This window comes from Temnothorax curvispinosus, unplaced genomic scaffold (genome assembly GCF_003070985.1).
Source record: "Temnothorax curvispinosus isolate PA1 unplaced genomic scaffold, ASM307098v1 QBEX01013017.1, whole genome shotgun sequence".
NCBI lineage: Eukaryota > Metazoa > Arthropoda > Insecta > Hymenoptera > Formicidae > Temnothorax > Temnothorax curvispinosus.
Window position 1 is genome coordinate 28,590 of NW_020222797.1, and position 21,576 is coordinate 50,165.

General features: G+C 38.3%; 2 protein-coding genes across 3 annotated transcripts in view; one reads left to right on the top strand and one right to left on the bottom strand.

The window, feature by feature from the left end:
* The first annotated feature begins 847 nt into the window (after positions 1-847).
* Positions 848-4,817, top strand: LOC112463085 (protein bunched, class 2/F/G isoform). The gene is made up of 4 exons (XM_025029265.1): positions 848-3,382; positions 3,543-3,594; positions 3,680-3,883; positions 4,072-4,817. Exons 1-3 carry the CDS (start codon positions 1,566-1,568, stop codon positions 3,881-3,883), a joined length of 2,073 nt encoding a protein of 690 aa, XP_024885033.1. The 5' UTR covers positions 848-1,565; the 3' UTR covers positions 4,072-4,817.
* Positions 4,818-5,332: 515 nt separating this feature from the next.
* The window catches only part of LOC112463084 (E3 ubiquitin-protein ligase UBR5), a 19,631-nt gene continuing 3,387 nt past the window's right edge, over positions 5,333-21,576 (bottom strand). Inside the window, exons 5-37 of one of the 2 annotated variants that reach the window (XM_025029263.1) lie at positions 21,339-21,505; positions 21,061-21,260; positions 20,709-20,977; positions 19,282-19,436; positions 18,892-19,161; positions 18,642-18,755; positions 18,199-18,380; positions 17,865-17,982; positions 17,542-17,696; positions 17,123-17,408; positions 16,856-16,990; positions 16,591-16,758; positions 16,320-16,452; positions 15,993-16,215; positions 15,664-15,902; positions 15,444-15,568; positions 15,009-15,259; positions 14,743-14,909; positions 13,232-13,566; positions 12,072-12,477; positions 11,534-11,882; positions 11,106-11,445; positions 10,680-10,912; positions 9,901-10,422; positions 9,595-9,777; positions 9,112-9,480; positions 8,594-8,779; positions 8,389-8,511; positions 8,109-8,315; positions 7,620-7,975; positions 7,305-7,511; positions 5,648-6,026; positions 5,333-5,545 (exon numbers count right to left, since the gene is read on the bottom strand). In XM_025029263.1, coding sequence (XP_024885031.1) covers positions 5,333-5,545; positions 5,648-6,026; positions 7,305-7,511; positions 7,620-7,975; positions 8,109-8,315; positions 8,389-8,511; positions 8,594-8,779; positions 9,112-9,480; positions 9,595-9,777; positions 9,901-10,422; positions 10,680-10,912; positions 11,106-11,445; positions 11,534-11,882; positions 12,072-12,477; positions 13,232-13,566; positions 14,743-14,909; positions 15,009-15,259; positions 15,444-15,568; positions 15,664-15,902; positions 15,993-16,215; positions 16,320-16,452; positions 16,591-16,758; positions 16,856-16,990; positions 17,123-17,408; positions 17,542-17,696; positions 17,865-17,982; positions 18,199-18,380; positions 18,642-18,755; positions 18,892-19,161; positions 19,282-19,436; positions 20,709-20,977; positions 21,061-21,260; positions 21,339-21,505 — 7,765 coding nt within the window. The remainder of the gene's footprint in view (positions 5,546-5,647; positions 6,027-7,304; positions 7,512-7,619; positions 7,976-8,108; positions 8,316-8,388; positions 8,512-8,593; positions 8,780-9,111; positions 9,481-9,594; positions 9,778-9,900; positions 10,423-10,679; positions 10,913-11,105; positions 11,446-11,533; positions 11,883-12,071; positions 12,478-13,231; positions 13,567-14,742; positions 14,910-15,008; positions 15,260-15,443; positions 15,569-15,663; positions 15,903-15,992; positions 16,216-16,319; positions 16,453-16,590; positions 16,759-16,855; positions 16,991-17,122; positions 17,409-17,541; positions 17,697-17,864; positions 17,983-18,198; positions 18,381-18,641; positions 18,756-18,891; positions 19,162-19,281; positions 19,437-20,708; positions 20,978-21,060; positions 21,261-21,338; positions 21,506-21,576) is intronic. The other variant, XM_025029264.1, reaches the window with a different exon arrangement.

Consider the following 21,576-nt stretch of genomic DNA (forward strand, 5'->3'; position numbering starts at 1 on the left):
GCCCGATACGCGCGTATCGCAATACGCGCCATGGGACGGCACCCTTATTATAGGGTCTCTAGGGCTACGGTCAACGTGGACGCTGCAAATACTTCGAAGCATTCCTCTTCTCTTTTCTTTCAAGAAAGAAGAAGAAGAAGAAGAACGCTCCAAAGGATTTGTAGCGTCACGTTGACCGTAGCCTAGTTATACTATGCTGTTGCCTAGCATTGTGCAAGGGGCTTTATGCTAGGTCTACAATGCGAGTCGTAAAGTCGTGAGTTGTAAGGGCCAAAGCACATATGACAGTCGTAGTCGTGGACGTAAGTAACGCACAAGCTTTGGCGTATCCTGATCTGTCAGGTCGGGGACTACGACCGTCGTATATCGCTACGCCATGTTATGTGCTTTGACCCTAATGCTAGGTCTACAATGCGAATCGTAAAGTCGCGAGTCGTAAGAATTGACCAATCACAATCGAATTTGAGGAGAATAATCGACTGTGATTGGTCAATTCTTACGACTCACGACTTTACGACTCGCATTGTAGACCTAGCATAAGAATTGACCAATTACAGTCGATTATTCTCCTCAAATTTGATTGTGATTAGTCAATTCTTACGACTCACGACTTTACGACTTGCATTGTAGACCTAGCATTAGGCCCGGTCTACAATAAATGTCGGAAGTCGGAGTCGTAAGAAATTGACCAATCACAGTTCATTATTCTTCGACCGCAAGGAGAATAATAGATTGTGATTGGTCAATTTCTTACGACTCCGACTTACGACATCCATTGTAGACCGGGCCTAATCGTGGTGATGCCGTGTGGCGGATGGTCTAGTTACAATTCGTGGCAATCGTGCGAATGAATCGGCAGCCATTTTTAAACTGCCCACTCACTACACAGTGTATAACGTGTAACGTGTATAAAAAGGATATGGATGATGGGCCTCGTGTTACGATACGAGACAAATAATTTTAAACGAATGAGATTAAATGGGGCGTGATTGTTAGCGAAGAGAAGCGAGGGCAGAGCGCGCGATAGAAAAGGAGAGGTGAATAAGTAGCGTGACTACGTGATCGTCGTCGTTGTTGTCGTCGTCGTCGTAGCAGCAAACAGGCGGGCAAGTAGGTGGACATTGGCGAGAGTAAAGGCATCGTTGTTTCACGAAAGTGCAGCCGAACAAACCAACGGACGGACGAACGGACATTGCTCGAGCAAACGCGCTTTTTTTCTTTCGAGATTAATGTAATGGTGAACTGTGAACATCCAACCATACACGAAATATGTCTTTGAGTGCTTGCTCCGTATTCTTCGTAGGAGCGAGAGCGCGTGGTGCGGCCAACTGCGATCGGTCGCATTGAAATCGGATCGACAAGATAAGGAGGTAGAGGAAAGAAAGAAAGAAAGAGGGAGTGAGATAGAGAGAGAGAGAGAGAGAGAGAGGGAGGGAGGGAGGGAGAAAGAGCGTAAGAGTAAAAGATATTTGAAAGTCCGGAACGCGTGCACGACGATGTTGATTCTAACATGCGAGAAAACGGACGCAGCAATCGTGTTTCTCGTATGTTAAGTGCTCATAATAATGGCAGATAATGTGCACAGAAAGTCACATAGGCTGTTAGATGGTAGTAGGAAGATATCGAATCCCGTGCACCGCACGACCACGGAGACGATCCGTCTGGGCGAGATAGACAGGCATCATCAGCCGGTTGTCGCGCCGAGCAGCGTGCAAGCTGCAAGTGGCAATCAGTGCAATCGGAAGAAAACGTCGTCGTTCCAAATAACCAGCGTCACCGTAGGCTGCCGCATGAGCAATGACGCCGGCGAGGATTCCAACGACGATTTGGACGAGTCGCACACGGAGGACAATTCCGTGGAGCACTCGCGCATCACCGATCTCGATATCGAGACGCCGAGCTATTCCGAGGACACGTTCTCCAAGGAAGACGTGTTCTTCAATACAAGCAACGCCGCCCTCAGCACGGCCCCGGTGATTCCCACCAGCTCGCAATACGGTCTAGCCATCGTACCCTCGGAGGGTGGCAACGTTAATAATTCGGTAAATGATAGCAATATCAATACTTTGGACATTACGTCCGTCACCGATAAGCAGGACGCCGATCTACGCGAGGTCCATTCCCACGGCAGGAACGAGAGATTCAAGGTAGTGAAAATCGAGAGCACGGAGCCTTTTAAGAGAGGACGTTGGACCTGCATGGATTACCTGGATCACACGTCCGTTAATCAGCCGACGGCCATCAGTACTCCAAAAGTGTCCGATCCGAACGAAGTGTGCATATCTTATGGGGTGACCGATAGTGGGATTGTTATACCGGAAGCTGCGAAGCAATCTGTAGTGACTGACGATAAAGGGATTGGTATCGATGCTAATGGCCCGGTATCGTCTCACCCGGACACGGTGCACCCGTCGATCGCCGTGTCGAGTAACCCCGCGCAATCGGTATCGAGTACAAACTATACGGTAAATAATTCGATACCTTCTAATGTACAGCATAATCCTACACAAGTTCAGACCCAGGCCAAAGTGCAGCAGCCATCCGCGCAGCAAATCCCGCAATATTTTCAATCTCAGACTCAGCCAATAGCTACTCAGCAACAGCCGCAACAGCAACAGCCGCCGCCACAGCCGTCGCAAGGCGGTCAAGGTTCTACGTTACCTTCCAATTTACAGGCCACTCATCCTAGCAACTTGGGACAACCTCAGAGTATGCCCCAAGGTTCTATCCCCATTATAACACAGACTAGCAATAGTGCAGTGACGCCTCAGCCCAGTATACCTCACTCTAAGGAAGAAACTTACGTAACGGTGAGCACGCAGAATCAATCCTTGCCAGTCCAGAATGTTTGCCAGCCCACGGTTCAGCAAACGTCAGCTCCTACCTCTCAGGCTCCAAATATTCTCGTCACGCAGCATCAATCAGAAGCAACTTCCTGTCAACAGCCGTTGCCGACGCAAAAACCACAGATGACGCAAATTTCCGAGCCATTGACTGCCATACAGGGGATACAGGGCATACAAAATATCCACAAGGTTCCTCAGACGACCGGGGCGTCGCAACAGACGTCGACGATCCATCCCTCCGGAGTGCCTGTGCAATCGCAGGTGATCACACCTTCGACCCAGCAGATGCAACCGCAAACGTCCAACGGTAATGCCCCGGTGCAGATCACACAAGTGACGGCTGGTTGTCAGAATGTCGTGGGTGGTCTGCAGCAGGGTAACATCGCGTTTCACCAATCTGATCCGGAGCAAGAATCCATCTCCGGCATCGTTCCTAACGCTACTACTGTTCAGTCGGCCGACGCAACTCTCCTCGAGTCATTGGCCGAAGTTACACAGGGCAGCGATGAGCATCGTACTCTCGAAGATAACGAAAGGTACTCGAAATAGACTTACAAAGAAATTAATCACTCGTCTTACAAAGTTACGGATACGTAATAAACTTTCAACATTTCATATCGCTCCTTAGATCGTATACCTTTTTTTATTCGTACGCTTGCATACGAATAAATCTATATGAATAAATCTACATTGCAGTATGTCGGGGACAAACGCTGTGGCGATTGATAACAAGATTGAGCAGGCTATGGTGAGAAACCGCTGCAATAGAACCATTTACCGCTCGTAAACGTAGGTGGATGATAACGATGAACTGCATTGTAATCTTTTTCTAGGATTTAGTTAAAAGTCATTTAATGTTCGCGGTACGAGAAGAAGTTGAGGTACTGAAAGAGAAGATAGCTGAGCTTATGGATCGTATCAATCAATTGGAAGCGGAAAATTCAATATTAAAAGCACATGCAACTCCAGAAACGTTGGCTCAATTGAGTCAGTCGACAGCAAAATTACCCCAAAACAATTCAGGAAGTGGTCAATAGGTAACCATTGTACATAAGTTTCTATCGATACTTTGTCAAGTAAATAATAGATAATATAATTATTGTATATAACTTTACGATTTTTAGAAATTTATAAATAATGAGATTTATTATATATAAATATATATTAGCATTAGACACTTTTTTTAAGTGAACTAAATATAATGGATTATTTTTTACTATTTCAGTTTACCGTTTAGGAAATATATTTAAAATCGTAAATCGAACCTTTTCTTTTTTTCAAAATGATAAATCATTTTGAAGACATCTGTGTTGTTATGATTCTAGACAGAGGGTAAAACATATATGGATGCCAAGACTAAGTGCTAAATGTGACAGAGTTGACATTATTTTACATTGGAAACACAAATTTCAATATTAAAAAATAATTACATTGAAGAAAAGTAATGGTACGGCAGGATAGGTAGCTTGACATTCTTAGGTTACTTTTCCCGTCGTTTTAATATTTAGTTTTAATTTAAATTACAAATTTTTTTGATCAAACATATTTGGCAAGATAAACGAAGATGAATGTTTAACAACATTTGTGAGAGATACCGTTTATATTGTGTGTGTGTGTGTGGGGGGGGGGGGGGGAGATGTGCGTGTGTGCGTGGTGTGTGATGTTTTAACTTTTAATAATTTTCCAACCTCTTTTTGCATTGACTGAAATAGATATTAATGATCAATTCTGCCAACGCTTATCATTTTTAATTATCAAATTTCGTATTTTATAATCTGATGTGTGTGTAAACTGGTATTTTTAAAATTATACACACAAATATATATATATAGAGTAATTCCCTTTCCCCACACACATTAATGAATCAATATCCAAGAAAGTTATTGGTGTACATAAAGAAAACCTGCAACTTCCTGTCATTTTATCTTACATTTCAAACATGCCTAATAAAAATTTTTAATTGTATCAAGATTGTGAAAATTTCTGGTAATTTTTTTAACGATTTAAGAGATACGTTATATATCTTAATGTTACATGTGAATATGCAATTGAGATTACGTGAACGAAATTAAGTAGACTGTCGTTAAACCTATTCAAACGGAATATGTGTAAAGACAAACAGATGTAAACTAAGATTTAAAATAGGCAAGTAAAATTTCACTGTATGCTTTTAAAAATTTTATTTGTTTGCTATAAAGAGAGGGGAGAGGGAGGGGGGAGGGAGAGAGAGAGAGGCGGAAAGAGGCAAGGGGGAGAAAGAGAGAGACTAAGTATGACACTTTATATAACATAAAGCTTTATGAAGATGAAAATTTTTTTTCAGGATCAAGAAAATCATAATCCATAATTACACCTTATAAATTTATAAATGTTAAAAATTGTGTCTAAGGGAGGAAAAAATAACAACGTACAACTCCGGGTTTTGTATCATTATCAATAACGTGACTTAATCTTGTACACGTACAAGCATAGTCACAGAACTAAGTTCATACAAATCCAAAGTTCTTTGATTTAATAGCGAGAAGTAGTTTGTGTCGCAAGACGTGACGGGAGCTGTACAGTGGAACGTATAATCGGGAGATACATGTATTCGCGGTTGGTAGATGCGCGTCGTCCGCCGGCCGAATCGTCACGGTCGGCATCGGTTGAAAACCATCCTCGCTCGCTGGTAGTGCTGGAGAGCCAGTCCAGAAATATACCTGCAATAAGTGAGGGCGTAAGTGTTAACAGAATTTCCAGCTCACAAAAATTAACGTGTTTTCAACAAAATAAAAAGTAAGCGGTCTGCAAAAAATTCTCACCAAGTCTTGCCTTTCCACGTGTGACATCTTTTCAACGATGGACCATAACCAGCGTTTAAATTTAACTAGTCTCTCTGTCGATTCACCGGATTCGTCATTGAACGATGTATACGATATTAGAACTGACACGTTGATGTCGCCAACTCCATTTAGAAGAAGTCTTAAGTCTTCCGAGGTCAAACCATCGAGCGCTCCTTCGGGAAGGACATCAAAAACTCCCTCGCGCATAGAATGCAAAGCTTTCTCTTGCACCTTGATCATACGAACTTCTGCATATTTGCGTACATAATCATATACATTGCTCGCAGTTACTTCCACGTCGCGACCATTGGATATAAGTTCGATCGAACCACCTCCTTCCTCGGGGCACAAATCTATACTAAAATGCGGAATAACGTTCGACATTTAAATTGTCATATGTACAGGATTTGAAGAAAATGCCTCAAATATAGCAAAAATGAAGCATTTTCAATAAAAAAAAAATTAAAGTATCAAAGTTTTATAATTATAAAAAATTAGTGTAACGTATATAACAATCTTTTTATAAAGAGCATGCGCTTTTTACATAATTTTGTCAGCGATATTTTTTTAATAAGCGGACCCATAATTTTTCCTATCAGATTCAATTTCCACTCTCGCTTCATTCTGTATATAAAAGTATTAAAATTATAAAAATAAGAATATAAAAAAACTTATAATTGCATTTTTTTTTTAGAAATATGCATTTGCATAAGTTATGTACAAACGGCGTCATTAATGCCTTCCACCTGAAGGCATGGTACATGTAACGTGCACTATAGAAATCCCTAGAACACAGCTAGGAAAGCATTAATGACGCCGTCTGTACACGCACATAATGAATGGGCAACTGCACTTTTTTAAATGCAATGAAAAATTATGTCTTCTTTACATCAATTGATACAGTTAATTATTTTTTAGTAAGTCAATCATATTGGCATTGATTATATTAATATAATTATATGTGTATGTATGTACGTATATAATTGCATTTATGTAGATATGTACATATGTATTATACAATTAAAAATTATATAATAAAAGTTTAATGATTTTATTAATTCTAATATCTAATAATTATAATTAATCGGAAATCATATTTTGACAGCTCAAATAAACATCAAGTTATCACAATTGCGTGAAGATCTTAAAGGCTCGGGCACATAGAAAAACTTAAGCAGTAAGACTTGAGTAGTAAGCAAATCAGCCAATCACAGTAAAAAACTTAAGGCACGGCCCTAAGCGGTAGCGAATCTATACCGTTGATTTCCTTACTGCTTAAGTTTTACTGCTTAAAGGCCGTAGCATATAGAAAAACTTAAGCAGTAAAACTTAAGCAGTAAGCAAATCAGCCAATCACAGTCAAGAACTTAAGGCACGGCTTTAAGCGGTAGCGAATCCATACCGTTGATTTCCTTACTGCTTAAGTTTTTCTATGTGCCATGGCCTTAATGTGAATTACGAAAATTAGACAAGATCATCACGTACACGCACGCGCGCGCACACGCACACACACGCACACACACACACACACGCGCGCGCGCATATACGTATATATTACAATTGTTGCGTACATGTATGATTATCCTGATAAAAATATTTTAAAAAAGAGATGAAAAGACAGAGTAAAAAATTGTACCTGAATGTAAGATCCAATGCAGAAAACAAGCTGTTACTGTCTTTCGTTTCAGCATCAATGACCAATTGTCGCAAGCTCTCGTAAATAACAGAATCGAAGAATGCAAGATCATGGAAACGTATAGGCCTTCCTAGGATATATTTGATTACGTGGCGGTTCAAAAATAGTGGACAAAGCTCGTTTTGTAAGAGGCATAGTCCTATAAGTCTGGGAACAATATAAGCAAATTTGAAGTTCAATTCTTACTTAAATATGCACAAAAGAAATTACATAAGAGAAAGATGTGTCATCACGACAGAGATATATTGAACTCACCTGCCTACGTTCCTGAATGCATTTATCCGTTCGTAGCTGCCTCTGCCTTGCCTCGGCGTATAAAAACCGCGTTTACCAGGCGAATAGAAAAGCGGGGCATTATCCTCCGTGTCGTCCAGAATGCTGTTCTCCATTTTCTTCTTATTTGCTGCGCATCGTTCGGTTAAGCTAAATACATCGAGATCCAGCATTTCGCTGGTCAAATCTTGAGTGTGGCTATGAATCAATTCGAACGCTTCGTCCACTTTCTGTCGGAGAGCGTCTTCCGAAGCGAGCAACATCAATAACTGGGCCGGTGACAGCTCCAGCAACATGCCAGTTATTTTTTCAGCCAACGCTGGTCGTAAAGCGTGCACCTACAATAAACAAATTAATAATTATACATGCAATATAAAAGAGACCAAGTCAAAATAAACGAGTTTACAATTTCACTCTTTGCGGAACAAATTTAAAATTGAGATATTTTAACAAGTATATGTCGCACAGAACCTTAGGATATAATCTATCGCCAAGTTGTTGCTGATGCATAGTCAAGTGATCGTTATTCGGGTGGTTAATTGGCAAGGGATGAGTGCTAGACGAGCTACCAGGTGCTGAACTATTATTCCCTTCAATCGCGTTCGAAGGGTGGAAAGACCGAGCATCAAAAGATAAAGCGCGACGTGTCTCGCGACATTTTCCAGAAGAACGTGTATTCTGAAATCAAAACAAATATCACGTGATAAGAGATCAATGACTCATCTTGCATTGATTCATTGACGTGACATACTTGTCGTCTAAGATCACGGTCACGATCTCTGCTTTTCAGTTTTTGCAAAACGTTGTATTGCGTATACTTCGATCCTACTTGCGCTGCTTCGAGATTTGGGAGTTTCTCATTTGCGAGCAATGCCTAAAAAATAATAATAAATAGTATAAACCTTTTTACGACTAAACCGACTCGATGCTAATTTTATATTTTAGATTTTACGAACTTCTGCGATCGCCGTGTAAAAACTGCGGGTAACACCGGCTCCTTCGCCAGGTTCATCCTTGAAAAAAACTTTAACGCGATTCACTGCCAAAGGTGGAGTATTCGAAGCTCTTCTATTATATATGTTATATTGCGTATTTAACTCCTTCATCGTCTGCACTAGTAACTGTGTTCTATCTCGTTCGACCTGTCGGTCAATTGTGTGATGTAGTAGTTTGTACTTAAGGCTTCCCAGGTAGCAAGATGACGTCTAAAGACGTCTTAATGACGTTAGAGGACGTTTAGGACGGAATTAATACGTCATTTGACGTCAGTCTACTACCTGGGTTATTGTATAGCATATATTCGTAAACATTTAATACAGTGCATAGTATTTCTTATGCAGTGACACACGTCAAATTACTATAATTGCACCACTCAACACTAGGATTTCTAGTAATTTACTAGATCACAAGCAGTCCAGCAGGAAAACATATTCCGTGTACCGCTGGCTTAAGTTGTTACCTTTTTTTTACATACCTTTATGGTAATATCTTTTTGTTGCGAATTTCTAAGTTTTTCCATATCTCTGCGAAATTTAGCCTCCTTCACGGGAAATCCTCCTAATTCGGACACTACAGATCCAGCTTCTAAACCTACATCTTCCATAAAAACTCGTCCAAACAAGTCCAACGACAATCGCCATCGTCCTAGCAAAATATTATGAGAGATATTCGTCCCGATCGATGATACCGGTTTGGCAGATTCTACCGGACTTGTTTCAACAGTTTCATGAGCAGATATCTCATGACTTGTTGCAGCCGGGTCGACTTCCTCGGACACGTTTTGGCTTTCAACGGTTGGAACAACCAATATTTCTGGCGCACCAACTTTACTCGTATTTGATTCCTTTTAGAAAATAAATTGTAAAATGATAAATATGTAAAATAATTGTAAAATAATAAATAATAAATACTGATACTAAAAAACATTTGTTCAAAATAATATCGTGATAACATTTACCGATATCGTTCCAGCTCGAACTATAACGCTTCTATTATTTTTGCACATGTCTTTGCCTTTGGTGCTCGTTGCCGCATCACTTTGATTGTTTGTCGATACTATAATCGGCGCTCTGTCGATGATTTGTTCCGTTACAAGAGATGAATGCCCTTCGTTAGCGTGATTAGATGACTTTAATTTCTCCTGAAATACAATACACAAATTAATACATGCAATTCCTTAAAAACACATGCAAACGTGCCGCTGGTGAAATATCCCAGCAATTTATGTAAGAATGCACTTTGATATTATAGGAAAAATTATTACCGCGTATTTAATAGAACTTGAGTTTAAGTCTCCAGCTGAAATGGAATTTCGTCTCGATTCCAAGTTGGAATTTGAAAGCGGCCCTTGTACAACTTGACTGAATGTTGGAGTTGTCACGTTATTTTGACTGTCCATGCCACGCACAGAAAGACCTAATCTCGTTGGTAAACCTTCCAAAGGGTTTTGACTAGATCCACCTGCGCTAGAACAAGTTGGTTGTCTCGGAATACCGAATAGATCTTCGCGTCTCGAATGTGGCTGCAATAAATGCGGCTGATCAGCTAACGGCAACGCTTCGCTCATTACGGTATCAAAAGGATCTAGGGGCGGGCAACCAAGACACAAGGTAGAATCTGATCTTTGCAAGAAAGGATGTTTTCTCCCTTTCGGCGTCGAATTGCCATGATTTCCAGATCCACATATGGGTACTTGAAGTAAATCTGGATAATCTACGGAATCCGTTTCCATGGCAGTTGGTGCTGGCGAGTTGTATTCTTCACCTTCATCATTGTCATTCTCATCCTACAAAGAAAAAATTTAATGTAATTACGTCGATAATTATGATTTCAAACGCTCTCGATACTCGAAAAAGAACGCCGTACCAATCGCGTCGCGTGTCCATTGTCATAAAAAGAGAGAGAAGCATGTGTTTACAGTATCAAAATAGAAATTTACATCAAAATGTATATTATATCACTTTCAATTTCTACTTTACACGATATCGTGTCTACAAAAAAGCTGAAACGTATGCGAATAAAGCGATTAAATTTTTCACATACCTGATCATTCCAGCTAGAATAACTGGATGATTCCTTTTGAGTCTCGCCTCGGGAAGCAAGTGGTTCCGAGAGAGAACGCATATAATATACAAGTGCATCGAACACATAAGCGACATGTCTTAAAGCGGAAACATCCAAAACTGGCAAACTATCTCTATGCTCGCTATTGTGGGCACGCATCAAAGACAGACAATATGATAAGAATTCACGTCTCGCTGAGTGTGCATCACCACCTGAAACACATTATGACGTTCCTTTTTCTATTTCTTTTGTAAGATCGAGAAAATTTCGATTATTTTGCGTTTGTTAGGAAAACCACACAAATACGTCTATACTCTATTTTATGAAAATGTGTGGCTTACAGATTTTAAAATATGCCAAAAGTATCGCAACATTTAATATAAAGATATCAAAATAAATGTAAACCTTCACGCTCTCTACTGCTCCTCGGAGGCTCGCCAACGCCTGCAAAACCAACGGTGAGTCGTGTTGAAGCTTGAGGAGTGGAGATATTCGAGCTTGTAGCAATACCACCGCGAGTATTCCGACCTGTAGTTCCTTGAAGAGTCAACGAAAGCGCGGCCGTGTTTAGCAAACCACTAAAATTACCGCCCGACAGAGACGGAGCGTTATTGAGAGGGTGTTCAGGGTGAGTCGGATCCGCGCTACGTGTCAGGGATACTCCGAATCTCAGTTGCGCTTCTGTAGCATCCATCACCGTAAGCAGCCAATCCCACGTGGGCTTCAAGTGCGCTTCTAAATACGACTACGGCAGAAATAATTTGTCTCGTCAGGATTCGTTGATCGTATGCGCGAACCGACGTGACGAAATTTGAGACAATAAATTTGCATACCTGTAAACTTAGAGCGTCCTGAAAAGTGATTTCCATCAAACGTGGTAAGGCTGGCGCCAAGTTCTTATAATCTTGCATCATGACCAACAGATCGGCGATCTGTCGAATGACAATTCCGAAAGCTCGCGCCAGGCAACTAGCGGTAGTCCCCATTGTTATGGGCTCCTGCGCGGTCGCGACGGCCGACGTGGCAGTGGTGCGTCTCAAGGACGCGGGATCGATAAACACTAGATTACTACCACCAGTCACCCGTAATCCCGCTGTACGCGTATTCGATTCACGATTGCGTATCGCCCACTGCATGTACACTGGTGCGAGATTATTACGATGCAAATGACCGGAGGATCCACTGAAATAAAGCAATGTTACATTTAGCATTCCACGAGTGTTCCACGTCTGGAACATAAAGGGCAAATATGCTCTCGTTCTGACAGCTTATCAGTCATCTTCGTTACATCAGAGATATAATGAGGAAGAAAAACATAAATATAGCTCGACAAGATGGTGACACAATTGAGAAAGATCGGAACACAATTACCTTCTGCGCTCCAATTGTTCATCACCGATAAACTCTTCGTTATCTTGCTCGTCTGTTTCCCCCGCTTCGCTCTCATCGTCCTCCTGCTGGCTCGATTCTCCAGACTCATCTTCTGGAAACAATAATATCGATCCCATTCCACCATCGGAACCTGCGGTTGCGCCCGTTTGCACGCTACGTTGTGCCGACGCTGCGTCCTGATTGCTATGATTGTCATCCGAATCGGATTCAGTTTCCGCTTCCGCTAAGAGGTCCAACTCCGTGTCTGATTCACCATCTCCCGCTTGTTCCTCGCCTACACCACCGACGTTTGAGTCGACCTCTCCGAGTGGTTGACCCGTGGCAGTCCCAGAGACCCCCGATTCTTCGTGTTCGCTGATATCACCATCCATATCCATAGGGACTTCTACATCGAGCAATCATGTATTTTTATGCAGTCAAAAACTCATGTGTTATTACTAGCGATGGGATTAAGTATCTTACAGGCCTAGTTTACACCGATCTCTTGATACGCGTATCAAATAGTATATTTGAACTGATCAGCCAATAATCAGACTTATTTACTAGTTATTTACTATTTAATACGCGTATCAAGTGATCGGTGTAAACTAGGCTACTAGAAGGTTCGAATCTGTAACAGTATTACTCCCAAGTACACTCGAACCTGGATCAAATAGATTCGAATCTTTTGTGAATACTTCACTACAAATTTTACATTCCTTTGAATAAGAGATGGTCCTCGCGGAGATGGCCCTTCCTTTTTATAAAGCAAATATTTTAATAATTATTTTTTGATAATTACAAATATTAAATTATACTTCGAAATTAAATATAATAAAATATAAAATAAAAGTTACTTAAAATCTTTATACATTTACATATTCTTTAAACTAACACAACTTTAGTCTTAGATTTCAAGTACTACTTGTAAAAGATTTAATTTTTACAATAGAAACTGCTTATAAGTACATTGCGAATCCTGCAAGTACAATGTATAAAATGTTATTTTTTATTAATATTACTTGAATTCTAGAAAATAAAACTTGATTATTATTTAACTCGGATTTTTAAGTACATATGAAACTTGATCCCATCCCTAATCATTACGTATACAAATTGGTCTATTAAGAAAACTCAAATTTTAATATATCTCTCTATACCTTCTCCACCTTCAGTTTCATCTACAGCAGAAACATCTCCTCTTGACATAGTTATGTTATTGTTTCCTTGTTGCGTTTGCAATGCCGCGTCCAACGTTTCCGAACTGACACCACTGTGAGGTATTAAGGGCTCTATAGAAAATAGTTCCTCCGAGCCGTTAATCACCTCAATTGCAGAACTCGTTAGCGTAAATGGCGCCGTTGGACGTGCTACGCCCAATCTGACTGGTGCTATCAATGAATCCGCTGTTTCGCATAATTCTTCTACGGCTAATTTAATTAGTGCTTGGAAAACTTTCCGACACTTCATTAAAGGCTGCGAGGCTTGACTTGTACTGGAAATACGAAAAATCAAACTCTCTCTTTTTAACGTGTTTTTGTATCGACATAAATTGGTTGTTAAGTCTTAGGGAAAATTCACACCTTGGGAGAATAGCAGAAAGCAGAAAAGCAACAGCCAATCAGGACTTTGCGCTGGTAGTAAACAGAATGTACTGTGCATGCATACTGTAATATGCTTACTACCAGCGCAAAGTCCTGATTGGCTGCTGCTTTTCTGCTTTCTGCTATTCTACCAAGGTGTGAATTCTCCCTTAGGGCCATTCTACAATACGTCGCAAACGTCCCGTCGCCAGTCGCGAAGGATGGCAATTGGTAGTTAAAAAGTACTATTTTCGGTTGCCAATTGCCAGTTGCTGTCGCCAGAAAGTTAAAAATTCGCCAACTCTCTTTTAACAACTACAACTGATAAGTACAACCGGAAATAGTTTTCGAGATATTCAGCTGGGTCTTTTAAAATGGAACACCCTGTATATATATACATATATGTATATACGTATGTATATAGATGTATATGCATACGTAAAAATGTGTGTACATATATATATACACACACCATTTCCAATACTTAACGAAGAAAGTGTTAAGTAAAATTGCAAACGCCTTATATATATATATATATATATATAAGGCGTTTATATATATACATATATATATATATATATATACATACAATTGCAACACTTTCTTCGTTAACCCTTAACTAGCACACGTCCGCGATCGAACGTTATCTGCACACGGGGTGTTGTACACCCCACACACTTTGAACGTTGGGTACGGCGAAATGGAGGCTCCAATAGGCTTGAAAAAAATCAAGTACATACATTAAACACTGGAAAATGATACACATTAGCCTAAACTATGAAATTTTTAGTTTTGAGGCTTCAAAAAAATTCTGCACTTGGGGTGTTGAGCACCCCAGCAATTCTATACGTCTGATTCGAATTGTGTTTGGAAGGACACTGACGATTTCTGCCAGGTGTTCAACGTATTGGAATGTGTCATTGGTGACTTTTGGGGTGTTTGACACCCCGCGTGCTAGTTAAGGGTTAAGTATTGAAAATGGTTCAGTTTTTAACTTGTTTTTCATTAAGGAATGACACTATGTAATATTATAATTAATGAGCAAATTATATCAAACTTCCCGTATAAAGCGGAAATAATTATTTTACCTTCGCCTTTTCGTCGTGTTTGGTGCCATTTCTATAGTGAAAATGACAAATATGCGTGCCACGGATCTCACGAATCGACGTGCTACATTATTCGCTTCTTCTTGTCGTCCAGGCACAGACTCGTCTTGCAATTCTCTGATTAGAGTGGTGAGCAACGTATCGAGCATCTATAAATATCATATAAAATTCGTTAGTGTATAATCATAAGGAAGAAAGAAAAATATATGTGCACTATTCAATTCAGCTCTGCATATCATTTCACTTACTTCGGCGCTGCATTTAACTAGCAAGGAATGCGTAAATTTGTCTAGTAATGCGGTGCCACTCTGCCGACATAACTGCCCTTGATCGCCGAATAATTGATCGGTACCATTTTCAGAAACGCCTGACATGATCATACATTGAACAGCTGGCCAATCATTTAACAATCTTTCGAGCGCTTTTCGACTGAATCGGGGAGGTTCCAAATCATGATCTGGCATGTCCGAATCCGCACCTAAGCCTGCGAAACCAAGAACTACATACTTTCAATTTCACGATTATGTTAATTATACATCTGTAAATATACAAACGTAACAATGTAAATAGATATATTGCTTGCTGTAAAACAAGTTTTATATAGAATAAAATAAGATTCCATATAAACCTTTGAATTTTTTAATTTTAACAATCAAAATATAAAAAGACTGTAGAAAGTATACCGTCCGAAGTGGGTGCTTTACGACTAGCCGAAGTTGATCGTTGTCTAGGTGCCGATCTAAATTGACGTTGTTCGACTAATTGCCTTCCAACTGTTTGCACCAAAAATAACAAGATGCTCTCACCTCTGAATAAAATGTACGTAAAATAATTATTTATTATTCAAACATAATTATTCTCCACGTTACACATTAATATTTGTGTATAATTTGTATGACTTACCGTGAGTTAATTTTCGTGGCGAGATCAGTGCTATTTACGAGACGACATAGCAAGTCATATCTTGCACCTTGATGACCAGCGATGAGAGCGCGACACTTACATTTTTCCCAACAATCACAATATGCTGTAGGTGAAGTTCTTTTGAGCTTACAATCATGACCTCTATGACAGACACGAGCACATTCTGTGCAGCAACACAAAGATCCCGTTAAGCCGCATGTTCTGCATTCGAAAATATCCTTAAAATAAAAAAAATTTAGTTTAACAAAGACTTCAACATACGATGTATCTTGCATAAAATGTATCTTGTAAATATATATATTCAATACTTGATTAATATGCTCTGCTCCAGTCCACGTAAAACTACATGTATCATTGCAACAAGTAACGAACAGTGGAGATAGATCTGGACTCGCATCCGCTGGCAATATCATGGCTGAAGTGTCTTTTGCATCTTTGCCAACTCTTTGTATAGTATCTAATAAGATAAGAGCTGCATGATATGCACGGACCGATACAGCGAGCATGAGGGGCGTTTGCCCTTGAGCATCCCTTTTTACATGTAAAAAAATTATTAAAAAATTAACGTGAAAAATGTTAACATTAAAAGAGTTTAATGTATCAGTATGTTTCTTATATTTAAATTTTAATCATACTTTGCTGTTAGTAATTCTCTTAGGTGCGGTGTCAAGATATTATTTTCGCACATGTATTTCAGTATGAGCAATGCATTATGTCGTCTTTCAACGGAATCTATAATGTATGTATTATTAGATGTAGTCCCAATACCTGAAATAATAATAAAAAGAAGAAATTAAATATAATTACGCGCGCGCGCGCACACACATTCATGTACATATACGTGTAAAATTAAATTTGCGTTGTGACATAAACAGGCACACATATATACAAACTGATGTCAATTACCAGATTTATTCATCATAGATATACTAGCAGCACCTATGCTTAATAAACTATCCTCTTCTCCTGATGTGTTATCAAATGCTTCTGGTGGCCAACTTAATGTCGGGATGGGCTCTTCAATAGGTGCGGAAGTTCCATCTACTGTATTCGACACTAACTCACGTTCGATAACTTTAACAAAACAAATAAAATATATAATATTAGTCAAATATAATATATTAAACAAAATATGTCACAATTCTCTTAATATCTTTATAATCGTAATAACCTTGTTCGGTTTCTTTATTAGAAGTTGGCGAACACATGTTGACACAAGCGTGAAGTATATTTCGGTTTCCATCGCAGCGTTCCTTCAATATCACTTGGATTTGTGAATTTGCACTCGAATATGTCAAATTGTTCTCTGCAAAACAGAAAAATATGTTAAGCATTGCATATGTACTTTTGTAAAATTTATCATAACACATAATTTATAGAAAATCAAATTTTACATATACATATACACTTTACTGTTACATATACTTGTTACACTTACTTAGATCTTGGTCCAAATTACAAAATACTTGCTTTACACTTTCGTAATCACATCGCAATATACGTGGCATAAGCAAAAGATTGTCGAATGCTAATGCAATAACTGCAACCTGATTCTTTAAATTGGTGGAATTGGAACAACTAGGAATAGGAATGGTTGCTGCACCAATACAATTTACCGGAGTCAAATCCAACCAGTTTGGGTCGCGTATAGCGTCAGCGCAATCTTTCGCGATTGGATAAATGGTATTATTACCATCTCGTAAAATCATAGAACATTCGATATTCTGAAATACAAATCAATATTCTAAAATACATATATTCTAAATTCGATATTCTAAAATACAAAAAAGATAAAATTTTCTTCGAGACATCTTGTATCTTACATATATTTTATTTATAAATATCAATAAAATATACCTCTCCTGCGCTCGTAAGATTAATATTTTGAGGTTGCAAGCCCAAAAATGATGAAATATCAGATGGAATATAACAATCTTGAACATATCTTCCAGTACTTAGATTGTATACAACGTAACTCAATTTATTGCCACTTTTCAATATAGCATGAATACCTATAAATAAATATATAAATAAATGTATCTGTTATTGATTAATGGCAATAACGATATATACTTTTCATTGATTAATAATCATTTACTTTTATCTTGAGAATAACAAAGATCTATATTAAAATGTAAAGACCATTGTATATAAAAATATAGTTCTTCAAAAAAAGATACCTTGTCCATCAGTAGATATAGTTAACAGACTATCGTTTGAACCTTCCACGATATTGACCCTTCTAGGTGTTCTTTGAAAACAGTCCGGAGCTCGTGGATTCAATGATGATTTAATTACCTATAAAAATTATATATTTAGTACTATTACTACGTTTACGCGAGCGTTACTTTTGTAGTAACTTATGATAATTCCTTCGCGTAAACGGGATTTTGTAGTAACTTACGATAATTTACTCCGCGTAAACGAGTGATATATCGTAAGTTACTACAGAAGTAACGCTCGCGTAAACGTAGTATATGTTACATATAATAAATACACACAACTAGGGCTTACCTGTAGCTCATCTTTACGTAAAAGTCTGCAATCTGCTAATAATTTCATTGGCTCCTCTGTCGTAAGATCTTTAAAGTCTGACGTGCTAAAATCTTTCTCTTTAATCTCCTTCTCTTTCTCCTTTGAATCCTTAGAAAAGAATTTAACCGCAACGTAGCAGCCATCGACTTTTATAACTTTCCCTATTAATAAAAGATAATAAAATAGAAATCTTAGACCGGTATTCATAGTCGGATCTTATTTCAAGATCGTCTTAAGTAATATCTTAAGATGCTAATACAGCTCTGAGATTGTTAATGACATCTTAAGATTGTACTTAAAGACGGTCTTAAATATAGGAACCGACTATGAATACCCGACTTACACAATATTTAATTCTTTCTGATTCATTTTAAAATAGAGTCGAAAAATATTTTTTTCATAGATATAAATAATGATCGCACCAATAGGTACAGTCTTGACATCTTCAACAAAAACAACATCTTTTAATTGCCAATCCTCTTCATCTTTTCTTTCAGATTCTCCTTCAGATCGAGGTGCCATACGTTTTTGTCGTTCTAAAATTACATTTCTTCGTAAAGATTCTTATTCTAAACGCATCAAGTTTACTTCAATAATACATCTTTCATCTTCAATACTACATCTTTCTTTTATAAATATTATTAATTTAAATAAGTAACGTGTATATCTCACTATGACTTGTTGTAATGCTGCCAGTGTCACTGCAAGTACTCGAAGCTGGAGATGGCGGAGGGGGCATATCAAGCCTGTCAGCCGTTTCCTTGTGATTTGGTTTGTTCACAACTCCCGCGCTTCCATTTCCGTTAGACTCGCGTTTATCAGTACTCGCGTTAGACACGTGCATACCAGCAGGCAATATTTTAAATCTACAAGTAGCATCCACATTCCATGCTGCCGATAACAATTGTCCAACTTTTGGTACACCGTTAGCTATCGTAAATCCTTAAAAGTAAATTATATACATTCAAAATTATGCGATACAATTGTTTCATTAGACTATATTATATGTACAACAGTATATTTGAATCAATTTACAAGATGTACAAGATACCGATATCTTACCAATAGCTCCCGGCTGGTAAACCGGGCTATTTTTCATGCATACATGTGTCCCATAACTAATGTCACTTGACAATATCGTAGACGGCCTATGCTTGCGTGATTTAGCTTTATATTTTTCCCACAATTTCTTACGCTGTGCAAATGGTAAAACACCCCTGAAAGATAAAAGTAATGAAAAACCTTAATGCATGTACATATATACAGGGGGTTTTTTATATTTATATATATGTATATATATATATATATATATGTGTGTGTGTGTGTGTGTGTGTGTGTGTGTGTGTGTGTGTGTGTGTGTGTGTGTGTGTGTGTGTGCGTGCGTGCGTGTGTGTGTGTGTGCGCGCGCGCGCGCGCGCGTGTTTATATATATATATAGATATAAATATGGAGGGGAAAAACCCCAGTAGTGTAAGTCAAATTTTTAAAAATATTTTTTCGTGTGCATAGATGCAATTTATATATTGTATAGATTGCATCTATGCACGCGAGAAAAAATTTAAAAAAATTTGACTTACACCACTATGACTTTTATCCCTCCATATATATATATATATATATTCAGGGGAAGATTTCCATGACCGCTATACACTTCTTTAGATAAAAAAGAACAGAAAATGTCATGAAAGTCATGGAATTTTGTGACTTTTCTGGAATTTCGTTAAATTCTTAAAAAATGACATTTTCTGTCCTTTTAAGCTAGACACCCTGTAATATATTGTGGGGTGGTCGTTAAAAAATAGATTTTTGGTGCCGCCTCCTAAAATGGTAGTAATTGATAAAAAAATAATATCTGCAACCCTAAGGCTGTCAGTCACGAGAAAGGGTGTTTCTCGAAGAAAGAAGTCTTAGAATTCGCATTTTTCTATTTAATTTTTGCTCTATAAATTAGACCCTCATTTACATCAATTTGTTATCTTAATAAATTTTCCTATTCGGTGAATACATCAATGTAAAGCAAGGTCCAATTATATACGTATAAGCGATTTAAAAATTTTCTCTGTATAATGCTACAGAAAAGAACGATTACATTGAATTTTTTTGTCAATTATCCGGAGTATATTGTTATTCAATATAAAAAAATTGTTATTTCAACGATATTAATCAAATGGTAGGTAATTAAAAGTATTCATCTGTTTGAAAAGATATGATGCAAATCAGGGTCTAATTTATAGAGCAAAAATTAAATAGAAAAACGCGAATTCTAAGACTCCTTTCTTCGAGAGGTATCCTTTCCCGTGACTTGACAGCTTTAAAGTTGCACAGATCTTATTTTTCATCAATTACTACCATTTTAAAGGGCGGTAACAAAAATCTATTTTTTAGTCCATCCTAATACACGCACACGCACACGCACGCACACACACACACACACACACACACACACACACACACACACACAAAGCTAAAGATCATACACCAGATCATACCACCAATATAACGTTCCACTTTCAAGTCTTGCGACAGTGTATAAAGCACATGTATGAAGTGATACAATTTTATCCAATGTAAATTCAGTGAAAGCTTGCGCTGGATGTTCAAGACGGGAAGCGACATGTCCTAAAAGTTCATCAAGCCACGTCGCTACTCTTCCACTTTCTGTGCTAACGGAACATCGAATTGCCGTAGCAGATATATTGACTATCTTTTCTGTTGTCAATGCCAAAGGAATGGTTTTCGAATGATGCACATTTGGATTCTACAAAAATTAGAAAAAATGAAACGTATCGCAAAATTGTATAGTAAATGTATATAATCACAATGCCTTATTTGTATAAGTACTTCTGTGTTTTTATATGGTTCTGATTCTGTCCATTTCCATTGGTATAATTGGCCTGATACGGAAATGGCAATTAGTTCACTGTAAAGCGATGCTATTTGTACAAAGCGGGGTACTGGATCGTTACTGCGATCGTGCCACCATTCCAATTCTTCAGATATCCATAGTGGACTCTGCGAGGCCAATTCTTTTTTCTTATTATCTAGAATATTTAAACAAAAACACATTAAAAACTGCGATTATATTCAATAAAATTTATTTAATTTTTTATATAAAATACCTGAATCCTTCTCCCATGAATCTTTAAGAGCAGTTTCCAGCCAACGTCGCGGTCCGTAATATTGACGATCTCGCCATCTACTGAAACTATCACGATCTCGATCTCTCTCATGAGATGAACGTTCGCTCTCTCTGTCGTTACCTAAGCGACGCGAAGAACTTCCGCGACTAAAAATAAAATATTTCCTTAAAATATACATATACATATACATATACATATACATATACATATACATATA

Coding starts and splice junctions, on each gene's coding strand:
- LOC112463085 (XM_025029265.1), top strand. CDS start 1,566: ATGGCAGATAATGTGCACAGAAAGTCACATAGGCTGTTAGATGGTAGT. Junction 3,383..3,542: donor ACTCTCGAAGATAACGAAAG/GTACTCGAAATA, acceptor TCTACATTGCAG/TATGTCGGGGACAAACGCTG. Junction 3,595..3,679: donor ACAAGATTGAGCAGGCTATG/GTGAGAAACCGC, acceptor ATCTTTTTCTAG/GATTTAGTTAAAAGTCATTT.